Genomic DNA, 14,787 nt, shown 5'->3' with positions numbered 1-14,787 from the left:
TTTCGATTGCCAGCGAACCTACTGGAACATTTGGTCCTTCTTCCGTCCCGCAGGTGAGCCCTCTGACGGTTTTCGATTGCCAGCGAACCTACTGGAACATTTGGTCCTTCGACTGCCCATGACCGGTTTATATGGAACAGCAGGTACGACGGTCTGCTAGAATAAATAAAGGTTTAGTTCCTAAGTATTTAGATAATTACATAGTTAGTATTCCTAAGCCAAGCAACATGCTTCGTACTCCACCCAACGTCTCGAATGTGAATCCCCACGTGGGGGAAAACGATACTGCTCAACCGGACGCGATTCCGGAGAACAAATCTGTCGCCTCTGGTGCATCGAGAGAACCTGCGAAGTCAACGAGAACTCGAACATCGCGAAGCAGCAGGACTGACAGTCAAATCAAGCTCTTGGACCTGGAAGAGCAGAATGAGGAGGCTGAACTGCGAGCTTCCATCGAGCGGGACAGGATCGTGGCTGAGAAGCAGCTTGCTGAACTGCAGATTCAACACGACCTGGCACTGAAGACCGAGCAGCGGAAAGCGGAGTTCCTGAAGCGGCAGCGAGAACGCGATTTGAGGAAGATCGAGCTGCAATCTGACTCAAGTCACCGATCGGGTACATCGAGCAGATCGAGTACCTACACCGCCGTCTCGAAGCGCGTTGCAGATTGGCTTACCGAATCCGATAAGGTCAGACCAACCAACGTGCATGAATCGTCCCACTATATAGATCGTCCGTTCCTACAAAATCGCGATGCAGGGAATGCGTCGCCCCCCGACGTCTGGAATGCGCCGCCTCCCGGCACATGGAATGCGTCGGCTCCAGGCGTGCAGAGAGCTGTGAACCAGGGTGCATGGAATGCACCGGCCCCCGTCGTGCGGAACGCGCCAGCATACGACGTGCGGAGTGCGTCGGTACAAGAACCCGCTGTAAATGAGGTTCTTTCGCAAGCTTTCAGAGCACTACAAAGTAGGAACATGCGAGACTTGCCTCCCTTTTCCGGCGACATCATGGAGTGGACCGTTTTTGAAAACGACTTCAGAACATCCACCGAAGAGTTTCAGCTGTCGGACCGTGACAATCTTCGACGACTGAACAAAGCGCTGCAGGGAAAAGCGCGAAGAACTGTAGAGTCGCTGCTATCATCGCCTGACAACGTGGGGCAGATTATGCGAATGTTGAAGTCGAACTTCGGCCGCACTGAATGGGTGGTGGCGAACCGACTGGAGGCGCTGAGAAACCTGGAGACCGTAAAAGAGGGAAACATCGAGTCCTTCCGTGCCTTTTACAATGCGGTAATTGGTACCAAGGTGGCGATGACCAACGCGAGGGCGGATAACTACCTGATGAATCCCGAACTCATATCGCACCTGGCTGAAAAACTGCCTGCTTTCAGCAAACAGATGTGGGTTCGGCATAAGGCCGCTCTGTTGAAAGAAGGCGCTGTAATCGAGTTCGACACTTTCTCTCGTTGGTTGGAGGATGATATGGACAACCAGCTCGCGAGTCTCAACCCTGTATACAGCGTCAAAAAGCCCAGCTACCAGCCGAAGCCGAAGCCAACAGTCCTGAACGTCAACAGTCGCGACGAAGTGGTAGCGATGAAGTGTCCTCTGTGCTCCGCAAGCTCTCACTCTGGCCTGGAGAAGTGCGAGCAGTTCCGGAAACTGTCGGTTACCCAACGTCGATCTGCTGCTAACTCCTGCAAGGTCTGCTACATCTGCCTGAAGTTCGACCATGCGAGGAGGAACTGCAAGTCCGACAAGAAGTGTTCCATCTGCAAGAAGAACCACCATGAACTGGTCCACACCGACGAACCTGCAAGGAACTCGAGGATCAGCCGTACGGACGCGGCGAGTGGTGACGATAATGTCTGCAACTTCAACGGCAAGAACATGAACACACTGCTCCGAGTTGGAAAGGTTAAGATTCGTGGTCCACAAGGCGTCGCTGAAGTATTTGCGCTTTTCGATGAAGGTTCGTCTCTCTCGATGATGGATGCAGCTGTGGCAGAGAGTCTCGGATTGCGGGGACCGATTGCTCCTGTGACCTACCGCTGGACAAATGGGATCCTACACAAAGAGGAACAGTCGATGATGCTCTCGTTCCGAATTTCTGGACCTTCCGATCAAGCGAAGTGGTACGACGTGAACAATATCCAGACGGTGACAAACATCGCCCTGCCGGCGGTGAAGTTTGACATGGCGAGAGTAAAGCAGCTGTACCCCATGCTCGATGAAGAGAAGCTGGCTGCGATCCAAGATGCCTGTCCCTGTATGCTGATTGGATCGAACAACGCAGGTCTGATTGTGCCTCTGAAGACGGTGCAATGCTCATTGGATGGTTTGCAGCTGACTCGATGCCACCTTGGATGGACAATCCATGGAGTAGTGGACCCAGCCGGCGCCGGATCGAGCAACCATCATGCGTTCCTGTGCTCCGAAGACGACGACATCGAGCTTACAGATCTGGTGAAACAGATGTACAAGGTTGAAGATTTCGGGATCTCTGGCCAGTCGGTGAAAATAGCCGACGAAGATCAACGAGCACTGGACATCATGCACCGTACCATTACACGGCGTGGTGATCGTTTCGAGGTTGGCCAGATATACAGGTACAACAACTTCGTCTTCCCGGATAGCAAGCCTCAAGCCCTACGACGTCTCCAGATCATGGAAAAGAAGATGGACTCGAATCCTGATTTCGCTGATCGATACTGCAAGAAGATCCAGGACTACGTCGACAAAGGATACGCCAGGGAATTGGAACCTGGTGAGCTTGCTGGAACTCCGAACACCTGGTACCTGCCGCATTTCAGCGTGGCGACTGATGAGAAGTTCCGCTTGGTGATGGACGCCAAGGCAAAATCGCACGGTTTTTCCCTGAACGATCTGGGGATTTTTTTTTATTATCGAACACTTTGGGCCGAAGGGTCTCCGATTTCAATGAAAATTTCACCAGAGCTAGAGGTCGTGGATATATGGCCATATATGGAATTCAAAAAAATCATAGTCGACTATTTTTCCGGGAATCACTAGATGAAATTTCACGATTTTTCAAAATTTTGTAAAACATCCCAAAATTCAATTAATCGTATCTTAAAAACTATGCATCGTAGAACAAACTTTTTTTAGTGAAATCGACGCCAAATTACCTCAGCAATCGGATAAAAATACACTGAGAAAAAAGTTTCTCAGAAAATTTTTTACCATAGAGAAAAAACGTCTAGAAATGCTGATAAAAGTACCGTCTGTATCATAGATTATTTTTAACAAAATTTTTCCTAGCGCAAAAATTAATGTTCTTCATTTCGTTCTTTGACGCCAAAATGGAATCTCTTACCGTTTTAGAGATATAGCCAAAAAACCAACGGCCAGTCGCTATATTTTCATAGGAAGCCATCTACAACAACGGCCGTTCACCTTGCAACGAGCAAATGACATACGCTAATTGTAACGTAACTTTGACACTAACGTGCATCGGAGTGCACTGACAGCACATATATAGCACTTGAGTGCCTTTTGAATGCATTAAATAGTCATGTTTTGCAATGATCGGGTTTCTGACTAAAATGTGTTTCAAATAACAAGTTAACAACGAGCCAATGCCACCGGTGAGCGTAAAATTACTTATAGCACTCATGCCCTATATGTTTTCCATTTCAATTTAAGGAAACAATGAAAACAAAGAAAACTATTAACGGAGAATGGTTACTACTCAGCAAAAAATTTGAAATTATACCTAACGAAAAAAAAAATTGCATACGAATTTCTATCTTATTTAACTTAATTTTACATCAAACAATTTCTTGTATGGAATGTTGAACGCAAGCTTCATACTGAGAGCAAGCTGTAAATTTATAAACTGATGGAAAAATGTGTGCGATGCGACGAGGTCCTTTTGTTACAGGTTAAATGATATTACATTTTTAACTGTGTAAGTAACAAAAATGCATAGCTGTGTAGTATTTTTTGATTATAATTCTTTTGCTTCGTTCAGAAATAACGAAAGCATTCTAGAAATTTTCAAAAGCTATAGATAGTTAAGGATCCAATATTGACCCATGAAGCTTCGTAAATACACAGGCTGTGAATGAAAATGAGGACGTTAGAGGATTTCTTGAAATTAAACATTTACTTGACATCTTAGAGCATTAAACAATTTTAGACAATATTTTAATCATTCGAACCGTGCACCGACTTATTGGTTGATACGAATATATTATGGGTAGTAAGTATGGGTTTGCCATGCTCGTTCTGAAAACTGATTAAGTCTTTTTGACAACAAATTGTTAGTTAGAAAAAAGTGATGAATTGATTGATCTTACATTTCAGTGTTTTTTCTATTAATCAATGTCAAAACTTACTTTAACGGTAATGATCGATCCTCCAGCGTGCTGTCTCAACTGTTGTCAACTCAGTAGCTCTATACAGAGCTCGGTATTAATCTTTGCTAACCATTGCTGAATATTATTATCATCACTGTTGGAATTGTGTCGCTTCTTAGAACAGGAAAAGCTTGGTTTGAAGCAACCATGTTTTATTAGCGCGTTAAGAAGTTGTATGCATGGTAAAATTTAATTTGCTGCCCGTACTAATTAGTACATGTTTATTTTATTATCTGTATTAACGAGATTTTTAGCCATAGGCTAGTTCATCTCGGGACCCACACTTTACTTCCCTTCGTATGTCGGGAGTGGGATTCGATCCCAGGTCCTCGGCGTGACAGTCACGAGCTGTAACCATCACACCAGATCCGCTCCAGAGAGTACATGTTTGTTCCTCTCATCCATGGTATATAAGTTCCGTTAAGTTTTAAATTAGTGTTTTTTTTCTAAAATACATTAATAATGTGACATTATACAAACACATTATGCACAGACCATGCTATTTATTAAATGTTGAGTGGAAAATGTCTCTTTATGGTGTATAGAAGAATCCACATACCAATGATCATTTAAGCAACAAAAACTCTTTAAAAACAAAACAAAGCTTTACATGTGTAAAGAGACGTTATAGTTACCTGATATCCACTCATCTCTAACGGCATATGATTGCTTTGATTGAAAAAAAAAATACGGTGAAATATGCGTTTGCTCGTTGTAAACTTGTTATTTGCAACGCTTTCTAGTTACAAATCCATTAATTTCAAAATTTGATAAGTTGTTGCATTTAAAAGGCACTAAAGTGCCATATATGTGCTATCAGTGCACTCCGATTCACGCTAGTGTCAAAATTACGTTACAATTAGCGTATGTCATTTGCTCGCCGCAAAGCAAACATGTTGCAACAAGTGAACGGCCGCTTTTGTTGATGGCTTCCTATGAAAATATAGCGACTGGCCGTTGGTTTTTTGGCTATATCTCTAAAACGGTAAGAGATTCCATTTTAGCGTCAAGGAACGAAATGAAGAACATTAATTTTTGCGCTAGGAAAAATTTTGTTCAAAATAATCTATGATACAGACGGTACTTTTATCAGCATTTTTAGACGTTTTTTCTCTATGGTGAAAAATTTTCTGAGAAACTTTTTTCTCAGTGTATTTTTATCGGATTGCTGAGGTAATTTGACGTCGATTTTACTAAAAAAAGTTTGTTCTACGATGCATAGTTTTTGAGATATGATTTTTTGAAGTTTGGGGTATTTTGAAAAATTTTGGAAAATTGTGAAATTTCATCTAGCGTTTTTCGGGAAAATAGTCCACTATGATTTTTTTGAATTCCAAATTTGATCATATATCCACGACCTCTAGCTCTGGTGAAATTTTCATTGAAATCGGAGACCCTTCGGCCCAAACCTGTTCGGTAATAAAAAAAAATCCCCATCTGCTACTGAAGGGTCCGGATTTCTTCCCTCCGCTGATCGCGGTCCTGATACGGGCCCGAATGAAGAAGATTGCCTTCGTTGCGGACATACGGGAAATGTTCCATCAAGTCCTCATCCGCAGAGAAGATCAGGACTCCCAGCGATTTCTTTGGCGTGGCATGAATCGCACGGACCCTCCTAACGAGTACGTTATGCAGGTGATGATATTCGGCACAGTGTCGTCCCCGTCGATGGCACAGTTCATCAAGAACTTCAATGCGAAGGAGCTAGAAGAAAAGCACCCCGGCGTCGAGCGAGCTGTCGTGAAGCAGCACTATGTCGACGACTACTTCGACTGCGCGGACACTGAACAAGAAGCCATCGAACTGGTTCAGCGTGTCATTAAGGTGCACGATCAAGGCGGATTCAAGCTAGTGAAGTTCTCGTCGAACTCCCGTGCCGTATTGGCATCCCTCGATCCGGAAATCGTCGCGGACAAGGAAAGCGACGTTCGTGTCCTCGGAATCGAGTGGGACCTGCAGTCCGACGAATTCGTCTTCCCGCTAGACTTCCCAAAACTGGATCATCGATTCCGGACAGCTGAAGTCGTGCCCACGAAGCGGCAACTGCTGAAATTCATGATGGGTATCTTCGATCCACTATGCTTGCTCAGTCCGATCACGATTCAGCTGAAGATCATTTTTCAAGAGCTGTGGCGACTGCAGTCGGGATGGGACGATGAGATTCCTGATGGTCTGGTGCCGAGATGGATGGAATGGCTGAACGAAACTGCAAGACTGGGAGAAATTCGAATACCGCGGTACTACCATCCGGCGGTGCCATCCTTCAGTGATGTTGAACTACACGCTTTCTGCGACGCGAGTGACAAGGCTTATGCCTGCGTGATCTACATGGTCCACCGCCGAAAGGAAAGATCACATGTTGACTTCGCGTACACCAGAGTCAAGAGTAGCACCCCTGAAGTCGCAGACTGTGCCGCGACTAGAGCTACAAGGATGCGTCCTGGCAAGCCAGATGATAAGCGTTCTTCAAACGGAGATCATGATCGACATTACCCGGCTGTACTTCTGGACCGATTCGAAGATCTGTTTGTGTTGGTTGAAGTCGGATCAGAAGCTGACGGCCTATGTCGGCGCTCGCGTAATGAAGATTAAGGAGAATGGTCACGGAGTGCAGTTCTGGCACTGGGTTCCGTCGCAGCTCAACGTGGCGGATTTGGCAACGAAGTGCTCGAAGATTGGCAGCATGCAGGAATGGCTGCGTGGCCCAGACTTCCTCTACCGGGATAGCTCTACCTGGCCGGTCGACGAACCGTTGGAAATGTCCTCCGCAGAGTTCGCGAGCTTCCACTCCGAAATAGCTGTCAAAGATGTTGCCGGACCGCTGTGCTGTGCGGCGTTCAAAGAAAAGTTGATCGATCTACCCGACATTTCCAGGTTCTCGGATTTCAACCGGCTGATCAGGTCAACTGCGTACTACCTGAAAATGAGAAAACTGTTAGTTTTGCCAAAACGAGAAAAGCCTGATCGGTTGACGATCAATGTTCGTGACATGGATGAAGCAAGAAAAGCGTGGTACAGGAAGGTACAATCGGAGACCTTCGAATCCGAGCTGCGTAGCTTGAAGATGTCAGGTTACGTGAAAAGTAGCAGTCGTCTGAAAACATACTCCCCGTTTCTCCACGATGGAATCATTCGGATGCGAGGTCGTGCCCAAGACGACAGCAAGCCGTTCGAAGTGAACAATCCAGTGATTCTCCCAGATGGACACCCGTTCTGTACACTGCTGATCCGGATGTACCACATAGCCAACGCACATCAAGGTCTGGAAACCGTCATCAATAATGTAAAGGAACGCTACCGTATTCTGAAGATCCGCTCGCAGGTAAAGAAGTACACGATGTCCTGTGTTAAGTGTCGAGAACTGCGAGCCAAGCCAACCGTTCCGCAGATGGGAATGCTGCCGCCGGAGCGGACAACCCCTTTCGTGTATCCCTTCACCTGTACTGGCATCGACTACTTCGGGCCGCTGTTTGTGAAGATCGGCCGGCGCATTGAGAAAAGATGGGTTGTCTTGTTCACCTGTATGACGTCGAGAGCAGTACATCTGGAGGTAGTGCCATCGCTCGATACAAACAGCTGCATAATGGCATTACGCTGTTTCATGGCTATCCGTGGACTGCCGCAGTGCATCATGACTGACAACGGGACGAACTTTACCGGTGCCGATCAAGAACTGAAATCACTCGTGAAGTCACTGGACCAGCCGCAGATCGAGGAGACGCTGAGCGTAAAAGGTGTGCAGTGGAAGTTTATACCACCTGGTGCTCCACACTTCGGGGGATGCTGGGAGCGATTAGTCCGCTCCGTCAAAACTGCACTTGGTGCAATGCTGCGCGACCGACACGCTACGGACTTGGTGCTCCGAACGGCGTTGTGCGTTGTTCATCGATTTCAAATCGGCGTATGATACCATCGACCGAGAACAGCTATGGCAGATTATGCACGAATACGGATTCCCGGATAAACTGATACGGTTGATCAAGGCGACGATGGATCGAGTGATGTGCGTAGTTCGAGTATCAGGGACACTCTCGAGTCCCTTCGAATCTCACAGAGGGTTACGGCAAGGTGATGGTCTTTCGTGCTTGCTGTTCAACATTGCTTTGGAGGGTGTAATAAGAAGAGCGGGGATAAACACGAGTGGGACGATTTTCACGAAGTCCGTTCAGCTGCTTGGTGTCGCCGATGATATTGATATTATTGCTCGTAAATTTGAGACGATGGCGGAAACGTACACCCGACTAAAGAGTGAAGCCAGGCGAATCGGATTAGTCATTAATGTGTCGAAGACAAAGTACATGATGGCAAAGGGCTCCAGGGAGGAATCACCGCGCCCGCCACCCCGAATTCATATCGACGGTGATGAAATCGAGACGGTTGAAGAATTCGTGTACTTGGGCTCACTGGTGACCGACGACAACGACACCAGCAGAGAAATTCAGAGGCGCATTGTGGCAGGAAATCGTGCCTACTTTGGACTCCGCAGAACTCTACGATCGAATAAAGTTCGCCGTAACACGAAGTTAACCATCTACAAAACGTTGATTAGACCGGTCGTCCTCTATGGGCACGAAACATGGACCCTACGTGCAGAGGACCAACGCGCCCTTGGAGTTTTCGAACGGAAGGTGTTGCGTACCATCTACGGTGGAGTGCAGATGGAAGACGGGACTTGGAGAAGGCGAATGAACCACGAGCTGCATTAGCTGCTGGGAGAACCAACCATCGTCCATACCGCGAAAATCGGGAGGCTACGGTGGGCGAGTCACGTCATCAGGATGTCGGATAGCAAACCGACTAAAATGGTTCTCGAGAGTCATCCGACCGGTACAAGAAGACGTGGAGCGCAGCGAGCTAGGTGGGTCGACCAAGTGGAGGACGATCTGCGGACCCTACGCAGAGTGCGGAACTGGAGAGAAACAACCACGGACCGAGTGGAATGGAGGCGGCTACTATGTACAGCAGAGGCCACCCCGGCCTTAGCCTGACCGGTAAGGTAAGTATCATAACACGGATTTGAAACCTTTCATGATCCTAGGGGCAAGAAGGATATAGCGAGAGTAAATCTGTTTTCGAAGTGTTGCTCACAGATCCTTCGCCGAGGAGCTAGAGAATCGTGCTGCGGATATACCAAAAGGTGGAAACGCAGAAGATCAACGGAGCGCCATCAAGAATGCCTTCATCGCCACCGGCGAGAATAATTTGGGTGAGTTACGCGCCCGGAGAAAGCAGTGGATCAGAGATAATAGGGTAACGGTTGAATTTTGGACCCCTTGAGGACAATAATTTGAATTTGAGTCAAAATCAAACAGATTCAGAGGGCATTTACGCATAATGATGATGTTAGTATGTTCGTAAAAGCCTTCACTGTCCATTAAAAATACCCACAAGGTCATTTCTGGCTGAAAATTAGATGAACATAACTGATTGTTGAAGCATCAGTTTTCACTGTTTTGGACACCCCAATATATTTTGGACCCTCTTCAGTATATATTTTGGACACCCGGTGTTCAAACTCGTTTGAAACTAATTTTGGAATAATTTGCCGCTTGAATATGCTGGATCATATCCTAATTGCTTGATTGACAAAGGCTGATTGGACGATCTTTGCGAATTTAATGCGCTAGAATCATATAGGCCGTGTCAGGGGCCTGGCTAGAATGATAAACGGGTTTGTTTACATCTGCAAATTTCCTCAGCACCGCAATCCCTTTTTGTAAAAATGATGCGACTCGCACGGATGACGAGATTGGCAAAAAATAATTTAATGGAAAATAAGGATATTTCCAGTGAGGAAATGATTGCTGCCCGTGCAGAGCAATCTTATTTAGCGAATGAATTAAAAATTTCCGTCATCTCATTATTTAACCCAAGGGTGCGACCATTCATTTGCAAAGATTTACATTCATTTGCTATTATCTCAGTTCCGAAGCATGCTATCGAAAAACAATGTATGGATGAATTTAACCTTGTAGTTTTATCTGAAAGTTTGTCGAATAACATTGGGGTCGCAAACGTATACCAAAGTCGTGAGCGAGCTGTGAAGGCAACTCTCCACGTGGTGAATGCTCCTCTACGATATCTGACGTCGCCTTAGTGGGACTAAAATGAATGCTGCGATGCCCGTGAAAGACACGTCCCGACAGCTATTGACCGATTCGGCAGACCAGTACTGCCCCCACTCGCATATCAGTCCCATTTGACTTTTCATCACTTTTGAGTTAACGTAAGGAATCATCATCATTTTCAACGTACTTTCAAAATCCTTAATAAAAATTGCGGATTTTTATGTCAATGTGCGAAAAAAATACCAAATCATGAGCGTCCCATATTGAAAGTACCCGCATAACAGTCCCATCATGAATTTTTGTATCTTATAACACAAAACTGAAAATTTTTTTAGTGATCCTAATATTTTTCACAGTTATGTATTCAGGTGCAAAGCAATCTGTGAAAGTTTCGAGATGATCCAAATATTTTTCAACTTATGACGATTTTTAATAGTTTTGTATGGGAACGAGTCGTCAAACTTCAAACGCTGTTTTCTCAATTCCTACTTTTTGCAAATGGGACTGTTATGCGAGTGGGGGCAGAGTAGGGAATGAAACTATCGATCACGATCGCGATCATAGAAATTAATCTCACACGCATTATCGGCGAAAAAAGACGTGCGATAAATTCAGACCAGATTTTCTCCAGAGAATGTGTTCTCGCTTGTCCCGCAGCGCCGAAAATTGATCATCACCAGCAATGAAAAGCCGACTGGTTTGCTCTCTGCGCTTTGTTCGCCTTTCCGTTTGCCAAGGCCGTCACCACCAAAGGTAGCTTTTATGAATCAAATTTCTTTCTCCTTTCGAGCAGCTTGTGTGGTCGCGTGGTTATGGTGCGCGCTAAAAAACATTTTTGTGGAGGGTCTAGGTTCGAATCCCGTTGGCGGCACAATTTTTGTTATTTGCCTCCTGATAATTATCGCGATAACGACAAGGTGATAAAGTTGGATAGCGAAAATGGCAGGACTGAAAGTAAATTTGTTCAACTTGGAACGTTAGCCAAGTAGAAGCACGGGAGTATCTTGACGGACGGACGTAAGGTGATTGAAAGGTGGAAGCAGCACTTCGATGAGCACCTGAATGGCGTAGAGAGTGTAGGCACAGGAAACCAAGGCAACGGAGAAAACGACTATCAGTGCAGTAGAGGACCGAATTGATCTAACTCCCACGTTGAGGGAAGTTAAGGATGTCATTTACCAGCTCAAAACCAACAAAACAGTTGTTAAGATATTAGGAACGGGAATGGCTCTCTGACGGGAAACTGACCAGACTGATCAAAGCAACGATGGACGATGTGCAACACTGCTTAGGGGCTGTCCATAAACCACGTGGTCATTTTTTTGGGAACCCCCCCCCCGCGTGGTCATTTGTCCATACAATTTTTTTTATTTGTCCATACAAAATGCTCATTGGCCGAACCCCCCCCCCCCTCCCATGACCACGTGGTTTATGGACAGCCCCTTAAGGGTTTCGGGTGAACTATCCAGTTTGTTTGTAATTCCTCCTCGAAATTTATCAAGATTTAAGTGAATTTGAGTGTAGCAGATCAGAGTCCTTTAAGTAGCCTAGGACTGCATTAAGACAAATTAACACTTGTTACAAGACAGAGTGAAGCATAATCAGGGAATTTTGTCATCCAATAAACCCTCACGCGATGTTATCAAAAATAGAATTTTGTATTTTCTATGTCTAGTTGTTACGCGTTTCAACAATGGGTTCGGGAGATTTCCGTAGAAAAGAAAATAATATAAATCCATATGTACAGAATTTCAAAACAGTCGAGATGAAACCGCCTTTTGATATCTGCGATTTCGGCTCGTTTTTGGTCTTTATCCTATAGTAGTTTTGATTTCTGTCCTGGATGTTGAAATGCTGTGTATACTCGTTTGCGTTTAAGGTGTTCGTGATTCTTTCCATTCATTCACCTTTTGTTTCGAGAATGTTTGTTCGTGCGCTTTTCTTCCAGCTGCGTAAAAATAATGGTCGTTGGTCTCACAATTGTTTCTATACTTATATACTCCTAAAAGATTCAACAAACTGGCGATTCGAAAAAAAAACTTTTCGTACAATTGAAACAGATGGTTTTCCGTTCATATACTTTTACAGCTGTTTACAGTTGAGCTAGCAGGTGGATTTTGTTCGATGCAAATAAATAATTTAAATTACTGGTTAAAATAGTGATTGATGATAAAAAACTAGCAATAACAACAGGTCGGTGAATTATGATCGTTTACAGCGCGGGTCTAATAAATAGTGGAGGGTAAAAGTTTTTTTTTAGTTTAAATATTACGACGATATATATATATATATATACTTTAAAAACAAAGAAACAACAAATACATACATTTTAACTTATGAAGAAAGGTGTGTATACATAAAGATTTCCGCTCTAGTTTATGTCCGCGTACCATGCTCAGTGACGAGACGTTGTAAAACTTTAAATAACATGGACATAAACTGTTCCAACAAATGCACGTTTTGTCTTTTTGTTTCACAGATCATCTCTCGTGGCATTCACTCAGGGTTTTTTTTAATGGTCGGACAATATAGGCCGAAGCATCTGTTTGAGGATGTCGAAATAAAAATCCATATTTCTTAACACTGTTCTCATTGTAAAATTTCCATGGAACTTGGAACTGATCCGGCCAAAAGCGTAACCATGTTTGCAGAAGGGAGACGTCTTTTACGAAAATATAAAACATTAATATTTATCTGTAACATTTCTCCTATTTCAGGAAAGCTTCTTCCAATCAAAGTTCCAAATTACGCGAGATAAATTAATTGCTGCAAATATTTTACAGAAACTGTTCAAATGGTGTTTGGAGCTCTCTGCAGCAACAGGCAGCAACCTTCAGAATTGTTGAAAAAAAAAAACGTTTCAAATCGTTTTGGTATAACGTTTCGGCCTACTTCATTCAGCCATCATCAGATCTGTGAACATTTATGAATTAAGTCAAGTTAGTACAATTCTACAAACGTGGCTGCCTCCCTCCCAAGACTACCTCATGGGGGCATCCGCAAACACTAATCGCAGTTTGACGTTTCTTCTCAATTTCTCAATGTCGGTGTTTGAGCTTCCGGCAAATCCAACTGTTAATCACTGGAAATATAAATATACTATGACTATGGATCAACAGGACATCGAAAAGCATGTTATCATCACTTGATACCAAATAAAATACTCAAGATAGATGACTTTTTATCGAATGATGCTTTCTCGACATCATAAACGCATTCATGCATTCACAAGATATTGAAATAACTTTGAGATTCACAGTGGACTTCCCAGATTGACTGTTGGTTCACATATAGAGGTATGTTAGCCACATGAACATCACGGATGTTCTGAAACTCTTTGTATCTTCATACGACGCACGTTCCTCGTACGAGATATATAATCGTTAACATGTTGGTTTAATTGATTGGACAATTAGAAAATTTCAATATTAAAATTATCAAAATTAAGTGGACAGACTTTAAAGTTTTTAAACTTGAAAACATTGATGAGTTATCGAACAACCAGTAAGCATTGAAGAGAATCAATTTTTTCGCAAACTGTTGCATAAATGATAACATCGAAGTCCCGACTAAGATGGAGTATCATAAAAGATAAAAAATATCAGGAACATTTATGTGGAATATGACCTCCCCAGGTTACGCCTATGCCTTTGTCCGAACACAAAAAAAAAATTCGCATGTTCTAACTTTTCCTAAATTTTGACCACCTACCTAATCATACATTCGCACAAAACAAATTTGTGCTTCCACTCTCTCTTCCGGTTCCGTGGCATATTATTGTCCTGTTCAGGGCGATGTACCTACTTCAATCAACAACAAAAACAAAGATCGGCCTAACCGGCCTACACGTACGACTTTTGGGCTTTGCTGCTGCATGCTGCCGCGATCCTTCGCCTTCTTCCTCAACACAACGCTGCATCAGGATCGAGCAAAAGTTAATATTGTCCTATCTATAAATACCTAAATAGAAAAACGCTTTAGCTTAAAATGAGTATTCGCGCGAATAGGGGTCCCCTGTCTCTCTCTCTAGCTGCCGCCGGTTCTATTCTTGTGTTCCGTTAGGTATTTGGTGTTGTTAACGCTGACGGTCGGTCGCTCGATCGATGATGTTCAGTAACCGACGACCATCAGCTGATGCTACTGCTATTGGGCACCGTTTGCAAGCTGGGGCAGAGCTTCCGATGCCGGTACCAGCACCGTACTGGTCGTACCGTCCGATGCCGTCTGCTGCTGGGCCACCAACTGAGGTAGGGATATTTGCACCGGCAGGGTTTGGTTGTCGGCTGTGGGAACCTGTAGGGGATTGATAGTTAGATGCCATGTCATTGAGCC

At 44.4% G+C, this 14,787-nt stretch overlaps 2 protein-coding genes across 12 annotated transcripts in view; one reads left to right on the top strand and one right to left on the bottom strand.

The window, feature by feature from the left end:
• The first annotated feature begins 227 nt into the window (after positions 1-227).
• LOC115257339 (uncharacterized) lies at positions 228-14,572 on the top strand. The gene is made up of 4 exons (XM_062857178.1): positions 228-2,861; positions 5,837-6,686; positions 6,766-8,260; positions 14,518-14,572. The coding sequence occupies exons 1-4, from the start codon at positions 228-230 to the stop codon at positions 14,570-14,572; spliced, it is 5,034 nt and encodes a 1,677-aa protein (XP_062713162.1).
• Positions 13,294-14,787, bottom strand: part of LOC109418245 (zinc finger and BTB domain-containing protein 24) — a 91,620-nt gene continuing 90,126 nt past the window's right edge. For all 11 annotated transcript variants that reach the window (XM_062842137.1, XM_062842138.1, XM_062842128.1 and 8 more), the window contains one exon: positions 13,294-14,748. In XM_062842137.1, the coding sequence (XP_062698121.1) occupies positions 14,599-14,748 (150 nt within the window). In that variant the 3' untranslated portion in view covers positions 13,294-14,598. The remainder of the gene's footprint in view (positions 14,749-14,787) is intronic.

Source organism: Aedes albopictus, chromosome 3 (genome assembly GCF_035046485.1).
Source record: "Aedes albopictus strain Foshan chromosome 3, AalbF5, whole genome shotgun sequence".
Taxonomy (NCBI): domain Eukaryota; kingdom Metazoa; phylum Arthropoda; class Insecta; order Diptera; family Culicidae; genus Aedes; species Aedes albopictus.
Note: the sequence above shows the minus strand (reverse complement) of the source record. Positions and strands in the feature narration are given on the sequence as shown.

Excerpts from the sequence above, each read along its gene's own strand:
- LOC115257339 (XM_062857178.1), top strand. The coding sequence starts at position 228 with ATGCTTCGTACTCCACCCAACGTCTCGAATGTGAATCCCCACGTGGGG. Across the intron at positions 2,862-5,836 it reads GCTTGGTGATGGACGCCAAG|GGTCCGGATTTCTTCCCTCC; the intron begins GCAAAATCGCAC and ends CTGCTACTGAAG. Across the intron at positions 8,261-14,517 it reads TTGGTGCTCCGAACGGCGTT|GTATTTGGTGTTGTTAACGC; the intron begins GTGCGTTGTTCA and ends GTGTTCCGTTAG.